We start from the raw sequence: 27,303 nt of genomic DNA on the forward strand, positions 1-27,303 counted from the left end.
TGCATTGAATTCTCCCTTAAAGCCCCCAGAGGAAGCCCTGCTCTGACCTTTCTTATATACAGCCCATGTCTCTTTACTGTTTAATCTATAAATAAACCCTTTAAAAACGAAAAGGACATAAAATGTGACAATTTAACAAAAAGGAAGGGAAATATACAGTTAAAAAATGAAAATTGAGCAATAATGATAAGCAGCAAGAAAGGCAAAAAACACCCAAAATGTTCACAGGACAATCCCCTGCGGCGGTAACAGGGAAACTGACTCCGCGGCCCGTTCTCTCTTGTTTTCGCGGGGAGATTTGGGTTTTCAGGTGGAGAAGCGAATTGTTCAGATGGGAGACGGTGCAGCATGCGGTTCCGCTGTAACTGGTTCCGCTGTAACTGGTTCCACTGTAACTGGGTCTGCTGGGCCCTGAGGGGGCGGTTTGAGCTCTGCCCTCTGGTTGGGGAGGAGAAGGGCCGACCATTCGCTCTTAAGTGCCCTGGTTGAGGGACGCTGGGGTTCAGTAGGTGGCTGCAGCCGCTGGGCATCTAGTCTTTCCAGCTGCGAACCGCTGGTTCCCTGTCTGCCTTGTTCCCTGTCCCCTGGACCGGCTCTGCCCGTGTCTCCCGCCCTCCGAGCGGCCTCGCCTCCCTGCAGCCTGGCGCTCTGTCCAGCACCCAGCGTGTCCTGCGGACGCAAACTCCAGCCAGGCAAGTCAGAACTACAACTCCCAGAATGCCCCGGGCGGCTGCCTAGTGACCGGACGCGGGGCGGGACTTCCGGCAGTTGCATCAGATTCTGGGAAGCTGTGGCCGGGGAGCCGGTCGGGATTCCTAGGATGGCAGGTTCCTCCGCGGAGCAGGGTGAGTGAGCGCGGCGTGGCTGTCCCTCCCGGGCCTGGCGGGGGACACGGGCCGGGGGGCTGGGTCCCGGGCGACAGCGGCGGGTTCTGGGCTGGGCGGGGGCGGGGGCCGAGGCGCCGGGACGCCGTGGTCTGCCGGGCCGAGGGGAGACCCCGGCCTGGCGGGGTGAAGCGGCCCCGGGGCGGGGGCGGGGGCGGGGGCTGCCCCTGATTACGGGGTCCGGGTGCGGGACCATCTCCGCCGCGCCCCTCCGACCCGTCCCGCCTTGGGTTAAGCCGGGTCCCCGCTGCCCCGGGGCGGGCCGAGCTCCCCGGCGTCCGGGGGTGCGCGGGGCTGGCGCTCGGGGAGCCGGGCTGGGACGCGGGGGCGCGCGCCGCACCGGACAGGCCGGGGTTCCGAAGGCTTTCCCCGCGGCGGGCACACGGCGGCCTGGGGTGCGCCCGGCCGGGGCGTCCCGACTCGCTTTACCGCCCGGGGAGGCTCCGCGAGCAGCTGCGCGCGGCCCACCGGTGCCTGGTGTCCCCGGGGCGGGCCGGGGCGTCCGCCGGGACCTCCGGGAGCCGCGCTGTCGGTGCGGAGAGCGCCTTGTGGGCGGCTCCTGACCGCGGGCAGCCCCGTCCTGTGCCCTGGGCTGGCGAGCGGTGCCGGGTCCTCCCGGGCCGGGCTCCCAGGCCCGGAGCTCGCTGAGGGGGCGGCACCGATGCCAGGGCTGCGGCGCCACAGCAGCTCCCCCCGACAGGTGCGCCCGGATTCCAGCCCGTCTCCACCCGCCGGAGCCGGGCAGCCTCAGATCCACCCACACACACTCCCCGGGGTCGCCCTGGCGGGCGGGCTGGGCTCAGCTCTGCCCCCTCCTCAGGACCAGCCTTAGGTGAGCCCCCGCCTCCATTCGGGTGTGAGCGGCCGGGGATGGAGGCCCCGCCCCCCAGGCGGTAGGAGCTGTCCAGGCGGAAAAGTGCAGCCTGGTTCTCCTTGTCTTTTAGAGGAAAAGTGTGTTCTTGGCTCATTCGTTGTCCTTGTTAATTCTCACCCGAGGGTATCTTTCCCATTGATTTTTAGAGAGAGGAGAGAGAGAGAGAGAGAGAGAGAGAGAGAGAGAGAGAGAGAGAGAGAGAGAGAGAGAGAGAGAGAGAGATGTGAGAGAGACACATCGATGTGAGAGAGACACATCGATGTGAGAGAGACACATCGATCGGTTGACTCCTGCACACGCTCCAACTGGGACTGGGGATCAAATCTGCAACCCGGGTACGTACCCTTGACTGGGATTCGCACCCTCAACCCTTGGTACTTGGGCCGACGCTCTAACCACTGAACCACCGGACAGGGCTTGTTCGTTTTTTGAACGTAAGTGACATTGTTTTTGCTTTCCATTTCTTTCTTTTTATTTTTTTTAACTAGAGGCCCAGTGGATGAAATTCGTGCACTCGGGGCGGGGGGCGGGGGGGGTTCCCCTCAGCCTGGCCTGCGCCCTCTTGCAGTCCAGGAGCTGTCAGTCGGACAGCCTTAGTGCTCACCAGCCATGAGCCGGGCTTCTGGCTGAGTGGTCGGCCCCCTGGTGGCCAGTGCGCATCATAGCGACAGTCGTTCCACCGTTGGGTCGATGTGCACACTAGCCTTTTATTATATAGGATAATAAGAATTAAGTTTTATTTTAAATGGTAAAAATTTACGCATACTTGTTTATAAAAGAAGTGGTAACATTAGATAGACCAGGGTAAAACATCACAGAATTCAAAATCACAATTTGGACCTTCAGTACTCCAGGTTGTCTGCCTTTCAGTCCAACGCAGTCAGTGTTCAGAGAACACTGTCCTCCATCGTCTTCCTTTATCACCGGCGTCTCACCGGGAGGATAGCTGGCCGTGGGGCGACTCCACAGTGGTGGTTCCGTTCTCTGGCCGTCGTTCTGTAGCCGTCCTTGCCCCAGGCGTCACCCTGGCCGTTCTGGACAACCCAGGCTTCACTGTCACTCGGTTCTTCTCCTTCAAAGCCGTCGCCGCCACCAGCACGCCCTGACCTGGACCTGCGTCCCTGCAGCGCCGGCCCTAACAGATGCCGTCTTCACGGAACTGGAGCCAGGGTGGCTGCATCTGTAGCAACAGAGGGGGGCCCCGCAGAGCCGCTGCCCGCAGAGGGCACCTCCTGCTGAGGGTGCCCACGGAGCCCGCGTCGTTGGCAGCAGAGACCGCGGGCCTGAATCTGCAGGGCCGACCTTTGCATGATGGGGATAGGACTGAACCTCCTGGAAGGCAGTGGTCCTTGGGCCGGAGCCTGGGAGCAGCGCACACGCTCTGCTCACTCCGGGAAGTGCGCTGGCCGGTTCCCGGAACAGCTGTCCTTCTGGGCACCGGTTGCGCTAAATGCCCAGCAAGAGCCACAGTGACCCCAGTCTTCACGGGAGTTACAGGCCGACTGCTATCTAGCCCGCCGCTGGGGGAAACTGAGGTTCCCACACTCTCTCCTTCCCTCGGGCCTCTGGCTTGGATGGCCGTCCAGCCCCTGCCTGCGTCTTCATGGTCCTGTCATCACAAGCCTTCGTTGCTATGGCGAGGCTGTCCACGGCGAGGCTGTGTCCACGGGGAGGCTGTGTCCACGGCGAGGCTGTGTCCACGGGGAGGCTGTGTCCACGGGGAGGCTGTGTCCATGGCGAGGCTGTGTCCACGGCGAGGCTGTGTCCACAGCGAGGCTGTCCACGCGAGGCTGTCTCCACGGCTGTGCAAGTCCATCCTCGTCATATTCTCCCAACTGTGCTCCTCCATCCTCTTCGTTCTGGAGGCGCACGTGTAGCCTGCCTCTCTGTTTCCTTTACCACCAAGTCACCTTCCCGGTGGATTCCCAGAGGAGGGGAGAGAACCCAGACCGTGGCCGGAGGTCTGCACTTGCGGAAGCTGTTCCCAGCACCACCCGGCAGGGGGCGCCGTGGAGTCGTTGCCGGGAAGCGTGCCCCCCAGAGCGGCTTTCTGCTTTAACCCCCAGAGCCAGCCCTTCCCTGAGGCCCCTCTGGATGGTTCAAGGTTGCCCACCGAGCCAGGCAGCTTCTGCGTGTTGCCCCCACGGGTGCCGTCGCGCCTCGGAGCCACTGAAGTCTCCCAGGTCCAGGCCCGAGAAGAGGGAGATCCACGGTTCCAAAGCCCGCGGGCCCCGCCGGCAGGCCAGGCAGCAGCGCAGGGCCCGTCTCCCTCCTGCTTCCCGTTTCCTTTTGCTGCCTCCGACCCTGGGGTTGGGAGCCTTGGGGAGCGCGGCCTGGTGTGGAGGCTGGTGCTGGGCCGGGATTAACCGCCCAGGATGCCCGATGCCGACAGGTTTTCCTGGTCCTTGACCTCAGGGCATCTCCGGCCAGGGTTCGCCCTGGGACTGAGCCTCCAGCACTTGCATTGCCGCCACCCACACAGCCCGTCCCCACCGTCCCCTCCTTGGGGGGACTTCTGTGAGATGCCAGAGGCTCCCCAGAACCAGCGGGGGCTGGGCAGTCTTGGTTCCTGAGGCTGATGGTTCCCCAGCTTGGAGTCCTCCAAAGTGACCATCTTCCACCGTGGCCGGTGTGGCTCAGTGGATAGACTGTCGGCCTGTGGACGGAAGGGTCCCGGGTTCGGTTCCCATCGAGGGCTTGCACCTCATTTGCAGGCTCCTCCCTGGCCTGGGCCCTGATTGGGGCGCGTGCAGGAGGCAACCCAGCGATGTGTCTCACATCAGTGTTTCTCTCTCTGTCTCCCCCCTCCCACTCTCTCTAAAAATCAGTGGAAAATTTTACAAAAAGAAGCGAGCATCTTCCCAGCCCTTTAAGGAGGCCCTCGTCCCGTTCCGGGTCCCTCCCTAAGTTGACTCAGACTTGGTCACCAGCTTCTCCTCGCAGCCCCAGCATCTGCTGGGAGGGTGGGCGGCAGGCAGGGGCGGGGCGGGGCGGGCTGACTGGGGCAGAGAGGAGTGGGGTCGGGCGAGGAGCTCTGGCACTGGGCCCTCAGTAAGGGCTGCGTGGCTTCCAGCAAGTTCCCGAGGCTGGGGGGAGAGGGGGGCGCGTTCAAGGTCGGGTCGGCCCCTGGGCCGGGTCTGCTGGGCCTTGGGCACAGTCCCCGGATTTCGGTCTTGCCTTTGGCTTTGGAAGTTCCTCTGTCCCTTCCTCGGGGAGGACGAGGGGAGAGGCGCCCGAGGCAGGGAGGCCAGGAGGGACCCAGGACAGTGGTGGCCTGGGCCGGCCCAAGTGGGCAGGCCTGGGTGGGCGCAGGTGCCATGAGGGAGGAAGAAGTGGAGGTGCCCAGCTTCCGCCCCGTGGGGAACGCGGTCTCCCTGGGACCTGTGCCCAGGTTTGGGGTGAGACATGAGGCCCTGGGGCACCCAGGCACAGGTGAGGGCTGGCGTTCGGGAGGGAGGTGGGCTGGGAGGGCCCCGGGGCAGGAGGCCTTCGGGAGGAGGCCTGGTCCCCAGGGGTGGCTGCGGGCTCTCGGCTGCCTTCCAGCCCCTTTCAGAGCCCCGCCGGCGGGCGTCCAACTTGACGGGGGTGGGGGTGGGGGTGCCCTGCTCAGACGCCCTGCCCACTCGGAGCTGACCTGCTTTTGCTTCCGCCCGACGCGCTGAGGGCAGCGGCTGCAATTACCCTGTGACTGTCTGCCCCGCCGACGGGCTCCCGGCCTCAGTGCCCTCCCAGCGGCCGCCCTGCCCTCTGGCACCAGCTGCCCCAGACAGAGCACCATGCGTGACGCGGGGGAACCCCTCGGGCCCCATAATAACAGGTGCAGCTCGGGCGGTGCCGACGGAGATGCTCGTAAAGGCTGCGCGGGCGGGCTGTGCCGGGCGGACGGGCGGTCTGTGCCGGGCGGGCGGGCTGTGCCGGGCGGGCGGGCGGGCGGGCGGCTACGTGTTGGCTTCACTAGGCTGTGCGGCCGCGTGTGCTTAGAGCGGTTGGCGTGTCTCATTGTTATAAAAAACGTGTTTATTGAGGAAAACGCAAGGGGGAGGGGAACGAGGGGATGAACTTTCCTGTGTCGCCCATCCAGGAGCCCACCCCACAGGTGGAGGGGTGCGGGGCTGTCCTCCCTGGGCGGGCAGGTGCGGGCACTGAGTTACAGGCTGCGCTGCGGTCCGGCCCGGTGGCCGCGTGTGTGCCGGGCGGCGCCTCCTGCCCCAGGAGCCGTGTCCAGTGCAGTGCGTGTGTGTGTTGGGGGCACCGTGTAAGCGGGGTGAGGGCCCGTGTGAAGGGGGGAGGGCTGGTGACCCCGGGCCCTGCAGGGGGCGAGCAGAGCCGAGGAGGAGCGGTTGCTGGACGAGCGGCGCTGGCGGAGGCGGATGCTCACTGTGTCCTGTTCCCCTGGGAGCAGTGCCTCCCGTGAGGACGGGGCCAGCAGGTGAGACCAGCTCTCTCTCTCCCACAGGTAAAGGCCGGCGCGCGCAGCCCCCATGGACCCCTCCGGCCGGCACCGAGCCCTGCAAGCTGCGCCTGTACAACAGCCTCACCCGGAACAAGGTCAGCAGGGGGCCCAGGCGTGGGGTGGGGACGTGTCGTCAGCCTGTTGGGCCCATGAGTCCTGGTGGGAGACCTCGCTGCTCACCGGTGCCCTCCCTGCAGCCGGGCAGCGCTGTGCTCTGAGGCCGGGCACGCTGGGCACACAGGGCACGCTGGGCACGCCGGGCACGCTGGGCACACAGGGCACGCCGGGCATACTGGGCACACCGGGCACATTGGGCATACTGGGCACACCGGGCACGCCTGACACGCTGGGCACATTGGGCACACAGGGCACACCGGGCACACCTGACACGCCGGGCACACTGGGCACGCCTGGCAGGAAGCCCGCCCTCCGCCTGTGGGTGTGGAGGAAGCCCCAGTCGTTCAGAGCCGCCGCGTGTCGGCTGCTCTAGACGCCAGTGACAGGCCTGTGCGTGTGGCCTGCGGGACAGGAAAGCCGGCGTGTGCGGGGTTGGCTCTGCGGGGATGGCGTGGCCCAGCGGTCGGCCCGTGGGATTCCCACCAGCGAGCGCACAGCGGACGGGCCCCTGGGGATGCTGGGCCCCTGGATGGCCTGAGGCTGCGGGGGGTGAGGGGCAGCGGGGGAGGGGGTCCCGCTTCTAAGCTGCTCCCTCGGGTGCGGGCCGGGCAGGTGCTCGGGTCTCCCCTGGGACCGGACAGCAGCGCCCGCCTCCCGATTGCTGCTGGGAGCCAGGCCAGGGCCATCCAGGTGCTCAGTGCGGCCGGGCGCACAGTGGCCCCATAACAGCTGCTGGTTTTGTGTGTTTTTTATTGATGTCAGAGAGGAAGGGAGAGGAAGGGGGGGAGAGAGAGAGAGAGAGAGAGAGAGAGAGAGAGAAACCTCAATGATGAGAGAGAATCCTGGACCAGCTGCCTCCTGCACGCCCCCCACTGGAGCCAAGCCCACAACCCGGGCAGGTGCGCTGACCGGGAATCGAACCCTGACGTCCTGGCTCGTAGGCGGACGCTCACCCCTGAGCCAGGCGGCGGGGCAGCCGCTGTTGGTCGGGAAGCAGCATGTCAACAGGAAGCACAGTGTTCACTTCCTCTCCCACCTGCGCCCGGGAGCAGTGTCGGGAGGAAGAGGGCGACCACCGGCCTCTCGCTCCGAGGAAAGTCGCCTTCGCGTCTCGTTGGCCCGCGGCCCTGCTGGACGCAGTGGCCGCTCAGACCACGGGTCCTCGTTGAGCGTGGCGGGAAGTGCACACGGGCGGGGTGGCCGCTCAGACCGCGGGTCCTCGTTGAGCGTGGCGGGAAGCGCACACGGGTGGGGTGGCCGCTCAGACCGCGGGTCCTCGTTGAGCGTGGCGGGAAGCGCACACGGGTGGGGTGGCGCTGGTCCGGCTGGTCCTGCCGGGCCGCTGCGCGCCTTGTGACGGCCGCGCCTCCGTTTCTGCCGCAGGATGTGTTCGTACCTCAGAACGGGCGGCGAGTGACCTGGTACTGCTGCGGGCCCACCGTCTACGACGCGTCTCACATGGGACACGCCAGGTAGGCGGCCCCTGGGCCTGTGATCTGCTGCAGAGCCTGACATTTGAAAGGAAAGTCAACCCAGCACTTTTTTCTCTTGTGTTTTTGGATATATTTTTATTGATTTCAGAGAGGACAGGAGAGGGTGAGAGAGACACACATCAATGATGAGAGAGAATCATGGATCGGCTGCCTCCTGCTTGCCCCACAGCTCCGGTGGGAGGAGGGAGGAGGTAGGAGGGCCCAGGCGCTGGGTTTCCTGCCTTCTGACCTGAGGCAGGGGGCCCCTGTCAGGGCTGGGCTGTGGCAGTAGCAGCTATGGCAGTAGCGGCCTTGATGTACAGTGGCCACCGTGGCTGGGGCGGGCAGTGACAGTGTCCGCTGTGGCAGGGGCGGGCTTGGTGTGAGTGGCCACCGTGGCTGGGGTTGCCGTGGCTGGGGCAGGCTTGGTGTGCAGTGGCCACCGTGGCTGGGGCCGCTGTGGCTGGGGCGGGCAGTGACAGTGTCCGCTGTGGCAGGGGCAGCTGTGGCTGGGGCGGGCTTGGTGTGCAGTGGCCGACGTGGCTGGGGCGGGCAGTGACAGTGGCCGCCGTCGCAGTGGCCGCCGTGGCTGGGGCCGCCGTGGCTGGGGCGGGCTTGGTGTGCAGTGGGGAACGGCCTCTCTCTCCAGGTCCTACATCTCCTTCGACATCCTGAGGCGGGTGCTGAGGGACTACTTCCAGTTCGACGTGTTTTATTGCATGAACATCACGGACATCGATGACAAGGTAATGGGGTGCCGAGAGCACATTGCGTTTTATTTACTAGCGGCCTGGTGCATGGATTCGTGCACCATGAGGTCCCTCGGCCGGGCCTGCGACATCCCCTGAGGGGTTCTGGATTGAGAGAGGGCACAGGCCAGGCCAAGGGACCCCAGGGAGGGACTGCGGGAGGGCTCCAGGGCGTGTCTGGCCTGTCTCACCCGTCCTGATCTGCCGGACCCCAGCAGCAAGCTAACCTACCGGTCGGAGTGTCTGCCCTCTGGTGGTCAGTGTGCATCATAGGTTCCGGCCGAATGGTTGCTTAGGCTTTTATGTATATAGATTTTGTTTTTAGTTTCTATTTTTTGTGAATCCTTGTCTGAGGATATTTCCCTCCCCTCCTCCCCATTGATTTCTAGAGAGAGAGGAAGGGAGGGAGGGAGGGAGGTGGGGAGAGAGAAACATTGATGTGAGAGGGACACACCAATTGGTCGCCTCCGTACTCGCTCTGACCGGGCCGGGGATTTAACCTGCAACCCAGGTACCTGCCCTTGATTGGGAATCGAACCCAAGGCCCTTGGGTACACAGGCCAGCGCTCTAACCCCTGAGCACTCTGGCCGGGGAAAGATAACATGTTAAAGAAACGATGAGGTTGGCCTGAGCCGGTTCGGGTCCCGACCTGCTGGGCGTGAAGGACCCTGATGAGTGAAGGTCGCCGTCCATGCAGACGGCAGTGCCCAGTGACCAGCCCTGTGGAGGCAGGTTGCTCAGGACCGGGCAGGTCACATGATCACGGAAGGGGCCCTGGGGGGCCGCTGGGGCCACATTGGAACCGGCTCGGGCCGCCATTCGGGTGCTGGAGGGGGTGTTCGCGGTCACGGGGGGCCCTCACCCTGGTGCGCCTGCCGCGGGGCGGACGTGGGCTCTGAGCTGCGCCCGCCTGGCCTGTTCCCGGCAGATCATCCGGAGAGCCCGGCAGAACCACCTGTTTGAGCAGTACCGGGAGCAGCGGCCCCGCCCGGCCCAGCTCCTGCAGGACGCGCGCGCCGCGCTGGAGGTGGGTCCCCGGCTGCGCTCCCCGATCCTGGTCACGGCCCGTGCGTTCGCCTGTCGCTGGCCTGGAGTAGGGGCTCCTCGGGCTCGGTGCTGAGGCCAGTCCCGGCGGTGGGCGGGTGTGGCTCCTGTGGGAAACCGGAGCCTCAGCGCCCTCACCTGCCCCCACTGGTGTGCCCGTCCCTGCCCTGGGCCCTGCCCGGCCGGCCCGCTGCCCCCAGAGCCCCTGGCCCAGGGCAGAGCTGCGCCAGCTCTAGACTCAATCCCGGGACCTGCAGGGTTAGCTGAAGAAATGGGTTCTTCCCAACTTCGTGTTTCCGTTTTGAAGAAACAGCGTTAGAAACCGCTGCGCTACCCAGTGAGCGTGGCTTACGCCTTATGCCCTTTAACCGTCACTGTCTGTGATAATGAGAGGAATAATCGCTGGTGCATTTTATCTGTGGATAAAAACCTGGAATAAAACGACAGCTTAGCCGTCCTTTAGGGAAGGGCCATGTGGCTGTGGCACCCGTGTAACCCCAGCACAGCCTTAGGAGGCAGCTCTCGCCCATTGTCTTTTTTTAAAATATATTTTTATTGGTTTCAGAGAGGAAGGGAGAGGGAAAGAGAGAGCAACATCAAACCCTACACTGGGGATTGAGCCCGCCACCCGGGCATGTGCCCTGACCGGGAATCGAACCCGTAGCCTCCTGGTTCAGAGGTCGATGCTCAACTCCTGAGCCGTGGCAGCCAGGCTCATGTCCATTTTTTATAGAGAAACAGGCACAGGGGTGAGGGTGGCTCAAGGTCACATGAGGTGCCTGCATTTTTTAAAAATAGATTTTAATCTTTTCCTTCATTTTTAAAAAAATAGATTTTATTTTTTAGAACAAAAAAGATACACACTTACAGAAAATGGGAGGAGCTAGTACCATGAGTTCCTGTGTACCCTGCTGCTTTTGTCTTTAACATCTTGCCTTACTGCCTGGGACTGACTGATGCTGTTAAAGCGAGGGAGTTAACTGATACATTGTTGGTAACTGACATCCAACAGGGATACATGTTTGCTAACTGACATCTAACAGGGATACATGGTTGCTAACTGACATCTAACAGGGATACATGGTTGCTAACTGACATCTAACGGGGATACATGGTTGCTATGACATCTAACGGGGATACATGGTTACTAACTGACATCTAACAGGGATACATGGTTGGTAACTGACATCCAACAGGGATACATGGTTGCTAACTGACATCTAACAGGGATACATTGTTGCTAACTGACATCTAACAGGGATACATGGTTGCTAACTGACATCTAACGGGGGATACATTGTTGCTAACTGACATCTAACGGGGATACATTGTTGCTAACTGACATCTAACGGGGATACATTGTTGCTAACTGACATCTAACGGGGATACATTGTTGCTGACTGACACCTAACGGGGATACATTGTTGCTAACTGACATCTAACGGGGATACATGGTTGCTAACTGACATCTAACGGGGATACATGGTTGCTAACTGACATCTAACGGGGATACATTGTTGCTATGACATCTAACAGGGATACATGGTTGCTAACTGACATCTAACGGGGATACATTGTTGCTATGACATCTAACAGGGATACATGGTTGCTAACTGACATCTAACGGGGATACATGGTTGCTAACTGACATCTAACAGGGATACATTGTTGCTAACTGACATCTAACAGGGATACATTGTTGCTAATGACATCTAACGGGGATACATGGTTGCTAACTGACATCTAACGGGGATACATGGTTGCTAACTGACATCTAATGGGGATACATGGTTGCTAACTGACATCTAACGGGGATACATTGTTGCTAACTGACATCTAACAGGGATACATTGTTGCTATGACATCTAACAGGGATACATTGTTGCTAACTGACATCTAACAGGGATACATTGTTGCTATGACATCTAACAGGGATACATTGTTGCTAACTGACATCTAACAGGGGTACATTGTTGCTATAACATCAGGGTCTATTCCTTTCCTTAGTCTTCCCCACACGGCCTTTTCTGCCCCGGGCACCGCAGGACGCTTAGTGGCCCTGTGCCTCAGGCCCCTCTGATGGAAGTTGATCAGACTTTCTTTTTTTTGTTTGTTTTGTTTATTTTTAATGTTTTTATTGATTTTTAGAGAGAGAGGAAGGGAGCGGGAGAGAGAAACATTAACGATAAAAGAGAGAAAAACATCATTGGTTGGCTGCTTCCTGCACGCCCCCTACTGGGGATCGAGCCCACAACCCGAGCCTGTGCCCTGGCCAGGATTTGAACCGGTGACCCCCGGTTCATGGGTGGAAGCTCAGCCACTGGGCGGACTGTCTTTGTTTTTAATGATCTGGGCAGTTTTGAGGAAAGCTGGTCAGGCACTTTGTGGGACGCCCCCTGCTGGAACGTTCCCGGTGTCCGCCCATCCTCCTGGTTGGATTGGGGAGGACATAGACCCATATAGCCATGGCCGTGGGGAGACGGCCTCTCGGGCTGTGGCCTCTGGGGGCGGGGCTGTGATCTCTGTGGGCGGGGCTGTGGCCTCTGTGGGCGGGGCTGTGGCCTCTGTGGGCGGGGCTGTGGGCGGGGCTCAGGGGCGCCCTCGTCACCACCGTTGCAGCCGCTGGCGGTGAAGCTGAGGGAGACCGCGGATCCCGACAAGAAGCAGATGCTGGAGCGCATGCAGCACGCAGTGCAGGTCGCTGTCCAGCCGCTGGAGGAGGCCCTGCGCTCCGACCTCGCCGCAGAGGAGGTCGACCGCCGCGCGCAGGTGAGAGCCGGGCCGGGCCGCTGCCCTGCGGGGCTCCCACGGGGGATCCTGCGTCCGGCACTCCCAGGGCAGTGCGCCTCCTGCCCCCCCTCCTGCCCTGTTCCCACCCCTTCCCCCCACGCCCCTCGGATGAGCAGGAGGCCGGGTCGGGAGGTGTGGGGAGCAGCCTTCCCTCGGAATTATCTCAGGTGGACCCTCCCCAGCATTTCTTTTTCTTTTCTTTTCTTTTTTTAAAAATATATTTTATTGATTTTTTTTACACAGAGGAAGGGAGAGAGATAGATAGAGAAACCTCGATCAGCTGCCTCCCTGCACACCCCCTACTGGGGATGTGCCCACAACCAAAGTACATGCCCATGTCTGGAATTGAACCCGGGACCTTTGAGTCCACAGGCCGACGCTCTATCCACTGAGCCACACCGGTCAGGGCCTCCCCGGCATTTCTTAACCGCAGCACCTGCAGAGAGGGGGCGAGAGATTAATGTTGCAAAGAGCTGGGCGGGTACCTGCCCACCTGGGCTCTCCTGGCGGCTCTTCTGCCTCTGGAAAGGCCTCCCTGCCGACAGAGTGAGGGCACCGCTGCCCAGTGCCCTGGCCCCTTCCTCCTGGCACTCCCTGTCCGAGCTGCCACACGGGGCTGTGCTGTCACCTGCCACCCTCACCCTGCAGGACCCCCCCCCCCGCCCCCCAATGCCCTGCAGATGCCTCCCCCCTGGCCGTGCCCTTCTCCTTCACACCTGCGCCCCCTGCTGGCCGCCCTCTTCAACCTGTGAGACCTACTGGAGGGCAGAGTGGCCGAGGTCCCGCAGAGCAGGAAGTGGCCTGCCCCGCCCGGTGGCTGGCTCTGGGGGTCACCTGCCGTGTCTTCACAGGCAGGTGGCGGGGGTGCTGGGTCTGAGCTCCAGGCCGAGGGTCGGGGCCTGGTCTCGGACGAGGGCGTCCCTCAGGTGTGCGAGAGGCCCACGTGCTGGGCGTGCTGCGGGGACGCCTGGGCCCAGCTCCTCGGCCTCCTCCCGCCTCCCGGGCGTTTCCCCACTGGTTTCCCGAACACCATTTAAAAGTCTATTTGTATTGATGTCAGAGAGGAAGGGAGAGGGAGAGAGACAACATCAACGATGACAGAGAATCATGGGTCGGCTGCCTCCCGCGTGATCGGGGATCGAGTCTGCAACCCACACGCGCCCTGGCCGGAATCGAACCGTGACCTCCTGGTTCGCAGGTCGATGCTCCCCCTCGCCGGCCGGGCCTGACTCTGTTCCATACATTTGTTCAGCCGTTGGTTACGGCCCAGCGTGTGGCTGGTCTTGCTGGCTGTTCCGCGTGGGCCTGGGGGCGTGTGCCGGGTGAGGCCGGCTGTGGGGCCCGTCACCGCCAGGGGCTGATGGGGCTGAGTTTCCCAGCCCAGCGGCCGTTCCCGTGGGAGGCGGGAGGTCTCCGCCTGTGACCGGCCCGTCTCCCGCTCCTGCAGCTGTGGGGTCTGGCCCGGTGAGGCGCGTCCAGGTTAAGGCTGTGAGCTCTTCGCGGCGACTCAGCTGTGTCACTGCGCGTTCTCACCATTCGCGGAGCATCAGCCACGGGAGAGGCAACCTCCCGGCCAGGGGCGCACGCGTGTGGGTGGGCGCAGTCCTGTGAGGCCTCACGCGTGTGGGCGGGTGTGACCCCGCGAGGCCTCACGCCTGGTGCCCTGCTCCCCCAGGCGCTGCTGGAGGAGGCCCGGGATGTGCTCTCTGACTGGCTGGACGCCGCCCTGGGCAGCGGGGTGACCGACAACTCCATCTTCTCTGAGCTGCCCAGGTTCTGGGAGGCGGAGTTCCACAGGGACATGGCGGCCCTGAACGTGAGTGACCTGCTGCCCCGGCCCCACCTCCCGGCCCGCTGCCCAGCCTCGGCTGAGGGCAGGACTGACCAGCTGTCGCCGCAGGTCCTCCCTCCCGACGTCCTGACCCGGGTCAGCGAGTACGTGCCCGAGATCGTGCGCTTCGTCCAGAAGATCGTGGACAACGGCTACGGGTGAGCTCAGCCCCGAGCCCCTGGCTCCCGGGGAGGGCTCCCCATCTGGGTCGGTTCTGGGGGCGGGACCAGCGCTGTCAGAGCTGCCGCTGGGAGGGGCCCGGGGCGGCGCCCAGAGGCCGGGCTGTGGCTGGGATGCACAGCGGGGCGGAGCCCAGCCCCAGGCCCGAGGGAAGGTCTGGGCCAGGCGTCCTCCAGGCCGCCGGTGCCGTGGCTCTGCGTGCGCCCGTCTCCCTGAGCCCCGTCTCCTCGGGTCAGGACACTGTCCTGCTGACGGCCACCTGGCCCGGCGCCCCCTCAGTCGCCTCTGGGAGCTGATCCAGTCACTCGGGTACTGGGCTCAGGACTGCCCCCTACGCATCTGGGGGCGCAGTACCCACTGCCCCCTTCACGCTGGCGCTCCCCTCGCGCCAGCTGCGTGCTCTCAGGAGTGAGGCCTGGGCCTCTGCGTGTGACTGTCCTTGTCGTGTCCGGCGCAGGCCGCACAGCGCCATGGATTTGAGCCCCTCGTCTCCGAGCCGGCAGCGGCGAGCCCCTGGGTTTCAGGGTGCCCAGCGGCGGCTCCAGGCCGGCATCGGGTCTGCCACACTTGCCCCGATTTCTGCTCGTTTCCAGCTACGTCTCCAACGGGTCCGTCTACTTCGATACGGCGAAGTTCGCGTCCAGCGAGGGGCACTCGTATGGGAAGCTGGTGCCCGAGGCCGTGGGGGACCAGCAAGCCCTGCAGGAGGGGGAAGGTGAGCGGGGCGGCGCAGGGTGCCGACCTAGCAGGGGTTTCAGGGGTTTTCCAAACGAAGGCTGTGGGAAGTTTTATCTTATTTATTTTTATTGATTGATGGGGGGGGCATCGGTTTGCCGCCTCACTCACTCGTGCGCTCACTGGCTGATGCCCGTGTGCCGGAGGGGGGGGGAACCGCAACCTTAACTTGCGGCCTGTGGGCCCTGTTCAATGGTGGGGCTCGCAGGCGGCGGGCTGTGGGGGGTTGGCGTCAGAGCCCTCGTGCTGGGTTTTCCACGGGGGCGTTGGTGCCCTGACTGCTGCGTCGTAGATGCTGTGCTGCTCGAACCCGGGCCGCAGCACAGGCCGGCGGGCGGAGGTGGGGCCGCAGCACCTGGGTGGGCTGTGGGGCTGCGTGTGGGCAGCCTGGAGCCCGGCGCAGGCGGGACGAGGTGGTGCGGCCGCCCCAGGGCTGGGCAGGAGCTCCCTTGGGTCTGAGTCCCACTTGTGGAGGCGAATACCCCAGCCACAGAGTGAAGGACGTGTCCACGTCCACATCCACGTCCACGGCAGTTCCCCACCCCACCCCACCCCCCAACCTGATCTGAGGTTTTAAACAGACGTCAGGCTCTTTCGGGACCGGTCGGGGCCTCCTTGGCTCTCAGTGTCTCTCTTCGCGCCCTGAGGGATGGGGCGGGGCCACCGCAGCCCCCCAGCCAGGGCCCCCCACGGCCCCCAAGGCCGGTCGTACCCATCACCTGTCGGTGTTGCCGGAAGGCAGTCTGGCCTTACAGTGTTCGTACGTTTGGCTCAAGTGACTTCCCCTCTAGGGCTCTGTCCTTCAGAAACTCCAGACCCAAAATGAGACAACAGGGAAATCGCAGGAAGAGACTGGGTGACCATGAGCCCGATGGCGCTCAGGCGAGTTCATGAGGCCAAAGTCCCCCCCGCCCCCGTCCCCGTCCCCCAGGGGGACCCGTGTGGGCTCCGGCCAGACAGCTGACCTCCTGGTCCCGGCGCCCAGCAGGTAGACGCACCCCGTCCATGGGGGCTCCTCCAGGAGGATGGACCCGGCCAGGGCCCCGGGATGGACACGCGCGGCCGTGCCTCATGGGTCACAGGCCACCCCAGGAAGCTGGCATGTCCTCTCCTAGAGAGACCACACACGCGGCCACACACACACGGGGCCGCACACACATGGGGCCACACACACACGGGGCCGCACACACATGGAGCCACACACACACGGGGCCGCACACACACAGGGCTGCACACGGGGCCGCACACACATGGAGCCACACACACACACGGGGCTGCACACGGGGCCGCACACGGGGCCGCACACACACAGGGCTGCACAGGGGCCCGCACAAGGGACCACACACACACGGGGCCGCGCACACACAGGGCTGCACACGGGACCACACACACACACGGGGCCGCACACACACACACACACACACGGGGCCGCAGCATCATGCACCGCAGCCACATGAAGGTGTCCCTGCAAGTCCTGGAGTGGCTTCCCGTGGGGCCGGACCAGGATGAAGGCGCCCCGTCCGCACCGCAGGGACACAGGCCACACACCTGGAGGCCAAGGAGGCCGCGCCCGCCACAGGGAAAGGCACGTCACCCGCTCCCGGCGGCCCCGTCTCCTGGGAAGGGCGCCCCCGGAGAACCGGCCTCACGTGCGGACCGAGGCCAACAGAGACAGGCAGAGAGGGCATGTGTGACTGGTCATCAGGCTGAGGCCGGCGATTACCGCGTGTTCACTGAAAAGGGAAATACAAACCCTCAGCCCCGTGGAACTGTCCTGAGTCTCCAGGAGGGCGGGGCGCCCCCTGTGGCAGGGCCGGCATCTGCAGCCAAGAACCTGGGCGAGAACCAGAAGGAAAAATGGGCGAAAAGCAGGCGAGAGGAAGGACAGACAAGCGGAGAAGGAGACGGAAGTAACGTCGACAGCGGGCTCCGCACAGACGCACAAGCAGGACGGTTCATGGGGAGATGCCGGTGCGCGAGGACCGTCAGGCCCACGGTGGACACGGCGGCGCTCGGCCAGCGATTGTCACCGGCGCCGGGGAGGTCTCAGCCCCCTGTCAGCCCGGGCACCGGCCGCCGTCCCTCAGACCGTCCCGTAGAGGGACCCCGGCCGGCACGGCCCTGGCCGTCCCTGGACTGAACCAGAACCGGGGCTGTGCCCGTGCTTCCGTCGGGTCGGGTCGGGAGGATGCTCAGCTCCTGAGCCGGGAGGGGCGGCTGCTGCTCTGGAGGAAGAGGCACCAGCGGCCGAGCCGCCTCGAGAGTCCGCGGCAGGAGGGGCAGGAGGGGACGGGCAAAGCCTGAGGGGCCGCAGGGCGGGAGCCGGACCCCCAGGTCACGCGGAGCAACCTCCTGGAGCTGGGGTCCTGGCCTCTGGGCCGCTGGCCGTCCTGTTAGGCAGCCTCGTCCTGCGCCTGTCCTCCCCCGGCCGACCGCAGAGTCCACGTTCCAGAGACGGGAGAGGCGTCCACAGCAGACGGGCGAGGACGGACAGGCCCACCCCCCTCGCGTCGCACTCGGCCGCGTGGCCCTGGCTGCAGGGCCGCCGGAAGCGCCGTCCCCCGCTCCGCGATGGGCTCCCCCTCTCCGCGAACAACGGGCGTGGGCGACAGCGACAGTCCCCCGACACGGGCCGAGGCGCCAGCAGCGACACCGGACGGGGATGGGGACAGGGCACCGTGAGGCAGCCCTCCTGCACACTGGCCAGCGACACCGGACGGGAGGAGCGGGCGAGGAAAGGCCGTGTGCTTCTCTCACTGAGAAACCTCCGGCAAAGCTTCGCCTCCCAGTGGCTGCATTGGTGGGGAGGGGAGGGGTGGAGAGCGAGACCCCTCCCTCCGCTGCAGGGTTCGTTCAGAATCAGTTCTTAAAAGTCAGAAACACCGCGGGTGAAGCCACCGACCTAAGCGCAGTCGCCTGTCAGCGGGGGGCGGGGCGGGAGGGTGCCAGGCGCCCCTCGGCCTTGAGGCTCTGGGAAGCTCGCCCGGCGGCAGACAGGACCCGGCTGGGTGAGCGTGTGGGTGCTGTTGTGCTAGATTTTAAAACCCTCAGACCTGCAGGTCAGTCGTCGGGGCGAAGAGGAGCTAGGCCTGGGCCCTGATTCCCGCCTGTTCCCAAGCGCCTCCCGCGTGCTCCCCGCCCCCCCCTTCCCCGCGCTGGTCTCTGGGCAGCGGACCTGTTCCCTGAGCTGGCACCTGGCATCTGTGAGGTCGGCTGCCTGTTCTGGAGCCTTCCACCAGGGGGCAGCCGCTCCCAGAACAGGCCCACTCGCCCAGCTCCTCCTGTCACCATGGGGATTCTGCGAGGCCGCCCGGCGGGTCTCGCTGTCACCGCCCCGTGTGTCCCGTGGGCGCCGTGTGGTCTGGAGGCCGGTGCCCACGTGCCCCTCCCCGGGGAAAGGTTCCCCCCCTCGCTCCCGCCAGGCCCGGCCGCAGCCCCTCCCGTCACCTCTGGCTGTGCCCACAGGAGGTGGGCCAGTGTCCCGATGGGCCGCCCCTGGCGAGAAGCCGCCCCGGGCCTGGCTGGTTCTCACTGTGCCCAGGACCACAGCTGAGGGGCTAACACGGCCCCACCTCGCAGGCCGGGTCCCCCAGGACACCCGCGAGCTGCGCCCACGTCGCCTCACTTAGACCAGAGCAGCCGGACGTCCGAGCTCATAACCAGGAGTTTGTAAACCTGGCCGCGGGGCCACCCCAGGGCCTGGGCACAGAGGTGCAGTCAGGGACGCGCGGGGAGGCGGTCCCGGCCGCGCTGACCGGCCCCTCTGTCCGCACAGGCGACCTGAGCGTCTCGGCTGAGCGCCTGAGCGAGAAGCGGTCCCCCAACGACTTCGCGCTGTGGAAGGCCTCGAAGCCGGGGGAGCCGTCCTGGCCGTGCCCGTGGGGGAAGGTGAGCACCGCGGGGCGCGGGCGGGGCGTGGCACGGTCACGGGCAGGCCCTTCGCTGGGGCAGCGTACAGGCCCCTCCTGGGCCCGGGCGCCCTGAGCCTCGCGGCCTGGGGGCCGGTCACCCCCTTCCTGGGCCTTGGCCCTGCGTGTGGGCCTGCGGGCTGCGGGACCCCCCAGGAGGCTGCACCCGATGGCTCTGACCCCGAGTATCCCGGCCGAGGCCACCTCTGAGCTCCCTGTGACGCCCCCTCCGCCCAGAGCCGCGGGGAGCCCGGGAGGGCGCAGCCTCAGCAGGACACGGGGGCCTGCCGGCGGGTCCCTCGCTTTCTGAGTGCAACTCAACACCTGCTCCCGGAGAGCTCAGGCTCCGAGGGTCGGGACGTCGGGGAGGGCAGCCCGAGGGTGGGCTGGCCGGTCACCTGGTCACTGGGTCGTTGGGTCCCTAGGGGCGCCCGGGATGGCACATCGAATGCTCGGCCATGGCAGGCACCCTCCTGGGCGCCTCGATGGACATCCACGGAGGCGGCTTCGACCTCCGGTTCCCCCACCACGACAACGAGCTGGCGCAGTCGGAGGTAGGCGGGTTCCAGGGGCCCGCCCCGCGGGGGCTGGGGAGGAGGGCCCCCCACGGGGGGGTGGGGCAGAGAGTAAAGCCCGTGGGGGCTGGACCCCAACTGTTCAGGCTGGTTTCCCACAAGAGCACCTGGCCTTGGGCCGAGAAAGGCCTGGACTGGAGCCGCCGGCTCCCTCCGCTCGCCACCAGGCGGCCCTCTGCGCCCGGGCCCACCTGGAAAAGGCAGCGCCCCCACGAGGTGTGCACGCAGGGCTACCCGCGCGGCACCTCCCGCCAGCAGCCGCCTGTGTGCTCAGCGCCCGCCCCGTGTCTGCGCAGGCCCACTTCGAGAACGACTGCTGGGTGCGGTACTTCCTGCACACGGGCCACCTGACGATCGCCGGCTGCAAGATGTCCAAGTCGCTCAAGAACTTCATCACCATCAAGGACGCCCTGAGGAGGCACTCGGGTGAGCACACACTCCCGAGGCCGCTGCCCCTCTCAGGCCCGGGGACCGGGTGGGGACGGGGCGCGGGACAGGACAGGATGGGGACGGGGATGGGGACAGGGATGGGCACGGGGCACGGGACAGGACGGGATGGGACAGGGATGGGCGTGGGGACAGGACAGGACGGGATGGGGACAGGGATGGGCGTGGGGACAGGACAGGACGGGATGGGGATGAGGACGGGCCGGGACCCTCAGGCTGAGCAGGCAGCGGTGCCGTGTCTCTGCAGCGAGGCAGCTGCGCCTGGCGTTCCTCATGCACGCCTGGAAGGACACGCTGGACTATTCGAGCAACACCATGGAGTCGGCCCTGCAGTACGAGAAGTTCATGAACGTGAGTTCCTGGCTCGGGGCGGGGGCGGGGGGTGCGGGTGAGCGTGTGGGTGAGCTGAGCCGGCTGCCGGCCTTGAGCTGCGCGCCTGAGCGCCCGGGAGCAAGGAGCCGCGTGCCCCTGGGGCCGTGCGTGTGGTGCCTGGGCCGGCCCGCGTGAGGGCTCCGTGCGGCCGCTCTTGGTCGCGAGCTCTCGGAGGGGAGGCTGTCCGCCTGCTGCTGACCGGCTTCTCTGCCTCCAGGAGTTTTTCCTCAACGTGAAGGACCTCCTCCGCGCGCCTGTCGACGTCACCGGGCAGTTCGAGAAGTGGGAGGAGGAGGAGGCAGTGCTGAACGAGAGGTGAGGGGCGCTCCTAGGGCTGCAGGCGCGCCGGGACCTGTGCCCCCGACCAGCGGGCGCTGAGGCTGTGGGGCTTCTGCCCCGTTCCCTCCTCCCCCTGCTCAGCTTTTACGATAAGAAGACGGCGGTGCACGAAGCCCTCTGCGACAACGTGGACACACGCACCGTCCTGGAGGAAATGCGGGCTCTGGTCAGCCAGTGCAACCTCTACATGGCCGCCCGGAAGGCCGCCAGGAGGAGGCCCAACCGCGTTCTGCTGGAGAGCATCGCACGGTACCTCACCCACCTGCTCCAGGTGAGCCCGCCCCTACCTCACCCACCTGCTGGAGGTGAGCTCTGGGCCCTGGCTCTGAGCGATCGCACCTGTGCACCTCGGTTTCCCCTCCATCTTGTGTGGGAAGCAGAACCAGAGGCCTTGCCCTGCGCCCACCTCGTGCCCAGGGTCCTGGGGTCTGTGCCGTAGCAGCCCCTGCGGGCACCCTCCCTCGAGCAGCCGGGGTCTGGCGGGCCCGTCAGCGCCGAGTCTCAGGTCCTCTGCCCCCCACACGCCTTTCTTCCCTAGATCTTCGGGGCCATCGAGGAGGAGAGCTCCCTGGGGTTCCCTGTCGGGGGGCCCGGAAGCAGCCTAAACGTGAGTACAGCCCCCCTGCCCCTGGGAAACGGTGCCCACTGCCAGGCCCCTCCTGCGTGCACGGCCATCCCCTCCTGCCCCCCTGCTCCCGCGGGGTCAGCCTGTGGGCACTGGGGGAACCGGCATCCGGCCCCACCTGACCTTCCTCAGTCCCGGGGACGGCCGTGGAGCGCAAAGCCACTGGACAAGCATCGCCAGCCTCGGTCACGGCCGACCTGGCTGGGGGCTGAGTGGTTGGCCGCCCTCCCGGTGGCAACGGTCAGCCGGGCAGCCCAGCCCTCCTCCCTGGCCGCCATGCTGTCGTCTGAGCTCGCTCCCGGGAGACAAGACCAGAGGGACGGTGCCCAGGCCTTAGGGCGCGGGCGCCTGGGGGTGGATTCTCACTCGCGCCCCTTGCCGTGTGGCCGTAGTCAGACACTCTGCTCACGTGAACATCGTCCAGCGGCCTGTGCGCGTGAGAAAACTCCCCAGCAGACACGCGGTTCCCGCAGCGTGACAAGCGTCACGTGACAGGCACCAGGTCAGGCTCCTCTCAGGGACCGCCCCCCGAGGAAGGCGCAGTGATTACGAGTTAGAACAGGTGGAGACGCGTAGCCCTGACGAAGGTGACCTCAAGGAATAGGCGGGGAATCGGCGGGAAGGGCAGGGAGCGGCAGGTGGAGCTTGGACGCCCCCAAGGAGCCCCAGAGCGCCCCCAAGCAGCCCCAGAGCTCCCCCAAGCAGCCCCAGAGCAGGGCAGCGGGCGCCTTAGAAGCCCTGTGAGACCCACGCCCACTCGCCGCGGCCCCAGAGCTGACTGCTGACGTCACCGCCTGGAACCTTCGTCGGTTCTTAGAAAAGCCACAGCCGCTCAGTGCTCGTGCACGTGACCCTAGACATTCCTTTCCTCCCACAGAAAACCCTGCAGACGGCCCACCTCTGACCTTTACAAAGAGCGCCTTGCACGTTGATTGCCCGAGGTGGTGGGGCCTTCAGGGGCGGGGGGTGGGCGGGTTCCCAGGACCCCCGTGGCCACAGGACGTGGCTGGGTGAGCCTGCCGGGCCCAAGGGTGCCGTGCAGTCCATGCCATTTGAAGTTCAGGGCTCACTTCCAAACCCGAACAGTCTCAGGAGCCGGTAGGCAGCTCAGCACCGAGCAGTGCCCGGCGCCGGGTGGTCCCTGCCCTGGCCCAGGCCCAGCCGTGAAAGCCGCCGCCCTCCCTGCCGGGGCCTCCCCGACTGCCGGCCTGGGGGGTGCAGAGAAGTACCTGAGACCCTGGAGCCCGGCTCCCCCGCCGGGGCACGGCCCTGGGCCCAGTGCCAGGGGCCAGAGGTGTAGGTGGCATGGAGGGCGGCCCCTCACCAGCCTTGGTGTTGGATTCTGAGCTTCTGGGTGGAGGAGCTGGTGCGGTGACGGCAGCTGGAACACAGATTTCCCAAAGCTCTCACTTCTCCAGTTCTGACCTGCCCGCCCGCGATACTCGTCCAGTGGCTGCCTCCATGGCCGTCCCTGTCTGCCCCGTCTGCCGCGGGTTCGAGGGACAGCAGGAGGAGGGGTGCGGCCTGTCAGGGACAGGCCCTCCCTGAGTCAGTGAGCAGCAGGCCCTTCCCACCCCGATCCGGCCCGGACGCCTGCAGGCTCCCCCCCACCCCGCCAGGGCCTGTGTGGGCCGCGCAGGGTCTGGGCTCCCCGGCCGCCTGCCCGCGTGCCGGAGGTGGGGATGATAACATGGGGGCCAGCACCTCAGGACCCACCTTCTCCACAGCTCGAGGGCGCCGTCATGCCGTACCTGCAGGCGCTGGCGGAGTTCCGGGCAGATGTGCGCAGGATCGCCCGGGAGAGGCACGGTGAGGCTGCCGCCCTGTCGGCCACACTGCGGACATTCGGGCGCCCTTCTCTCTCGTGGGGGCTCACGCGGTCACACTGCGGGCATTCGGGCACCCTTCTCTCTCGTGGGGACGTCACGGGCAGTGACCTGCCTGGCCCTACTCACGGGACCTGGCAGCACCACTCCCCTGAGTTGTGACACCCACCAGTGTGTCCAGGTGCCTCGTGTGCCCGACTGGCGGCCTCCGGGCACAGCCCAGAGCTAGTGAGGCTCGGGGCCTGGATCGGAGCTCTGGGGCCGCGGGTACACGTGGAGCCTCGCTGCCACCTGGCAGCATCTAGTTCCGTGGACCTGCCCCCCCCCCCCCATCTGTTCCCCGCGTGGCACCCCTGGGCCGGTCCCTCAGCCTCAGACAGCGCCCTCCGCTGGCAGGTCCTGAGGGCTCAGGCCCCCCCCCCCCCCCCCCCCCCGCCCCACACCCAGCTTTTCCCTGCGTGGCACCCCTGGCCGATCCCTGAGGCCTCAGACAGCGCCCTCCGCTGGGCAGGTCCTGAGGGCCCAGCACCCCCACTCCCCATCTGTTCCCTGCGTGGCACCCCAGGCCGGTCCCTGTGGCCTCAGACAGCGCCCTTCGCTGGGCAGGTCCTGAGGGCCCCTGGGCCCTGGAGGTGCGGACCCAGCCTGGTGGCTGCTCTGGACGCTTCTGCCTCCCGTGGCGGGTCCGGTCGGGTCAAGCAGTTCTGCTCCCTCCGGAGGCCCGGAGGCGCCCGTCCTGTGGGTCCCGGGCCTTCCCTGACTTGCTCCTCTGCTCCCAGTCCCCGAGGTCCTGCAGCTCAGCGATGCCCTGCGGGACGATGTCCTGCCCGAACTTGGGGTGCGGCTCGAGGATCACGAAGGTGGGTGCTGCCCGCTGTCTCTGGGGACTCACTGCGAGGAGCTTTCACCAGGACTGAGGGTGGTGGGAGGACGCTGGGGGGAGGACGTGGAGGGGAGAGGACGTAGGGTGGGTGGGAGGACGCTGGGGGCGTGTCAGAGAGGCGCCGCCGTCCACTCCTGCGGCCGAGGGCCTGGCCACCCGCTGTGCTCGTCCTTGGGGGGCGGCCTGTGTCACGTGCTGTCTGCGAGGTTCAGATGGCCGTAGGGCTCACAGGTTCAGGTGACATGTGACCCGCGACTGGTTTTCTCTCCCGAACAGCGAGGAAGGGGCCCACCTTGCTTTTCCCCAGGGACCCCTGGGGCGGCGGCTGGGGGCGTGGCGGGGAGGCCGGACAGACGGGCACCAGGCCTTAGTTCTCTCTGGCCGCTTGGGTTGCAGGCCTGCCGACCGTGGTCAAGCTGGTGGACAGAGAGACGCTCCTGAGAGAGCGAGAAGAGAAGAAAAGGGTGAGTGGAGCCACGGGGTGTTTAACTCTGTTTCACACTTTAAAAAATATATATATTTTTACTGATTTCAGAGAGGAAGGGAGAGGGAGAGAGAGAAACATCCATGATGAGAGAGAATCATGGACTGGCCGCCTCCTGCGCGCCCCACACTGGGGATCGAGCCCACAACCCGGGCCTGGGCCCTGACCGGGAATCGAACTGTGACCTCCTGGTTCATAGGTCAATGCTCAACCACTGAGCCACGCCGGGCTTCGCTTTTATTAAAACGCCAGGATTTATACGTGAAAGAAGGAAACACTAATGAGATAGGTAACTGGCAACTCGATAACAAAACGAAGGCGACCCTCCCTTCTCGCGAGAGGCCCCTCCAGACGGGGAGACGGGTCCCTTTGGGTAACGGTGGAGCCGCCCTGCTCAGTCACACCGTGCTCCTGCCTGAAGGGGTCTCCCTTGTCAGCGGGTTAGAATGTGTCACAGTGGCAACCGCCCCCCAAGAACCCATCCCCCCACGTGCCATGGGCAGCACTGAGCCCCCCCATGGCCAGGGGTGGAGCCAGGCCGGGGCGCCTCGAGGGAGCGGCAGGGACACAGCTGGTGCCAGAACTGCTGGGCAGAGCTCAGGGCGCCCACGGGGACACAGGCCGCATGGGCTGCCCCTGGTCACCACAAGGGACCCGGCCAGCTCGCCTGGGGCTGCCCTCAGACCCTCCGGCCGGCGGGGTGTTGGTGCAGAGCAGGGCTGGGCACCCCGAGGCCCGACGGCCCAGGGCGCTCCTGGAGCCCATGTCACTCGATGGCTCATCTCCATGCGGGGCGGGCCGTCCACACCCCAGGGGCCAGCAGGGCCCTTGGGTCCCACCTCCCATCCAGGGGGCCTGGGCAGACCTGGTCACGGGGCGTTTATGTGCCGTAGGCGGAGGAGGAGAAGAGGAGGAAGAAAGAGGAGGCCGCCCGGAAAAAGCAAGAACAAGAGGTACTGCCCGCGTGCGGGGGCTTCAGCCCTGTGCCTCGTCCCCCCGCAGCCCCCCCAGCTCCCCTCACACCCCACGGCTGGGAGCTGCCCTGCGATGGCGCGTAGACAAGCCGCTGCCCCCCAGAAAGGCCCCTGCCTCGCTCCCTCGCGGTCGGCGGCATTGCACTGGGGGCGGGGCGGGGGGGGCGTCCCGGCGGGGGCCGTGTGGGCTCCGTGCAGTGGCCTGTTCCGTGTCCCAGGCGGCCAAGCTGGCGAAGATGAAGATCCCGCCCAGCGAGATGTTCTTGTCCGAAGGCGACAAGTACTCCAGGTTCGACGAAAACGTAAGAACCGCCTCCCTTCAGACCGGGGCCACAGCCGGCGGTGCAGGAGCTGCCGCCCGGGGAGCAGATCTTGTTTGGGCCGCAGCTGGGAGGGGGGCGGGGTCCTCTGGCACCTGTGGCCCAGGGTGCCCGGGGCTGAGCCGCAGGTGACCGCTTGGGAGTCAGTGGGGGCCCGATCGGGTGGGGCGAGCGCTGCCCTCACGTCTGGGCTCCGCGCCTGGCTGTTGCTGTCAGCATGGGCCCGGGGGGCGGGCGGGTGAGCCGGCCGCAGGCCTGGGGCCCTCGGTGACCGACCTCGCTGTGCTGCCCCAGGGCCTGCCCACACACGACACGGAGGGCAAGGAGCTGAGCAAGGGCCAGGCCAAGAAGCTGCGCAAGCTCTTTGAAGCCCAGCAGAAGCTGCACGCCGAGTACCTGCAGATGGCCCCGTGCGGAGGCGCCCCGTGAGCGGGGTGGGGGCAGTCCGGCCACGGCCGCTGGCCCTCTGCCCGCGGTGCCTGTCCCTGCTCTGCTCCGTGACTGTGGGGATGGAGGCCCAGCCCCAGCCCAGCCCCAGGCGCTGTGCCCGGCTGTGCCCCGCGTGCTCTGCGCGTGTTCACCGCGTCCTGCGGCTCCAGGCCTGCCGTGCGGCTCAGGCGGCGGAAATAAAGTCTTCCCACAGCGAGGCCCGCGCTCTCTGCCCGCGCCACGTGCTCAGGTCATCCCAGTGCCTGCTCAGCTGAGCCGCCCGGCCAGCCCAGGAGTGTCCCGCAGGCAGATGCTGCTGCTGACCTCCGGGTGTGGGCGCTCAGGAGGCGGTGAGCAGGAAAGGCTGCTGGCGGCCCCCTCTGCTTCTGATGAGTAAACGCTGCAGCCTGTCGCAGCCGCCCCCCTCAGCCACCGCCACCACCACTCCCATGGCTGGCTCACAGGACCCTGGCCGCTGCCCAGGGCGCCCTTCATGGCTCGGAGGTCTCCACGCAGCAGGGCAGCCCCAGGTCACCAGCCCCTCGCCTCCCTGCTCCCACGTCCTTGCTCACCAGGGCTCCGGATCACCCCGGAACCCGAACGCACTAAGCTGGCCCTGACGGCGGAGGGTGCTGGCCAAGCCGGGCCCGCTCCAGGCCTGGACAGCTTGGCCACGGGCAGCTCTGTAACCGGACAGTCAAGGGGTCCAGCTGCCTGTCACCCCTTCAGCCGGTTCAGCAGAGACAGGGTTGAATCCTACGAGTGTTTATGCCAATCCTGCCGGCTGTCCGGGAGAGCAGCAGGTCATCCACAGACATCTGCTCTGCTCCGCCCCCCCCCCCCCCCTTCCGAGCCAGCTGCTTATCTTGGGCAGAAGGACAAGGATTCCATGGGAAAGCAGGAATTACAGGCATGGGGAAGTGGGCACGGGATCATCGTTACAGGCACAGGCATGCGGGCTGGGTGGGGGTCACGCGGGGCAGGCACCCAG

At 65.7% G+C, this 27,303-nt stretch overlaps 2 protein-coding genes across 2 annotated transcripts in view; one reads left to right on the forward strand and one right to left on the reverse strand.

The window, feature by feature from the left end:
* DHCR7 (7-dehydrocholesterol reductase) overlaps window positions 1-27,303 on the reverse strand; it is a 205,507-nt gene that overhangs the window by 156,873 nt on the left and 21,331 nt on the right. The window lies entirely within an intron of this gene.
* On the forward strand, window positions 754-26,530 carry CARS1 (cysteinyl-tRNA synthetase 1). The gene is made up of 22 exons (XM_059710699.1): window positions 754-845; window positions 6,215-6,306; window positions 7,712-7,800; window positions 8,450-8,546; window positions 9,479-9,577; window positions 12,214-12,363; window positions 14,060-14,200; window positions 14,285-14,373; window positions 14,989-15,110; window positions 18,906-19,018; window positions 19,464-19,592; window positions 19,910-20,039; window positions 20,308-20,411; window positions 20,650-20,747; window positions 20,853-21,042; window positions 21,310-21,378; window positions 23,124-23,205; window positions 24,002-24,082; window positions 24,502-24,569; window positions 25,483-25,542; window positions 25,782-25,865; window positions 26,178-26,530. The coding sequence occupies exons 1-22, from the start codon at window positions 821-823 to the stop codon at window positions 26,310-26,312; spliced, it is 2,247 nt and encodes a 748-aa protein (XP_059566682.1). The 5' UTR covers window positions 754-820; the 3' UTR covers window positions 26,313-26,530.

The sequence above is a fragment of the Myotis daubentonii genome, chromosome 9, assembly GCF_963259705.1.
Source record: "Myotis daubentonii chromosome 9, mMyoDau2.1, whole genome shotgun sequence".
Classification (NCBI taxonomy): domain Eukaryota; kingdom Metazoa; phylum Chordata; class Mammalia; order Chiroptera; family Vespertilionidae; genus Myotis; species Myotis daubentonii.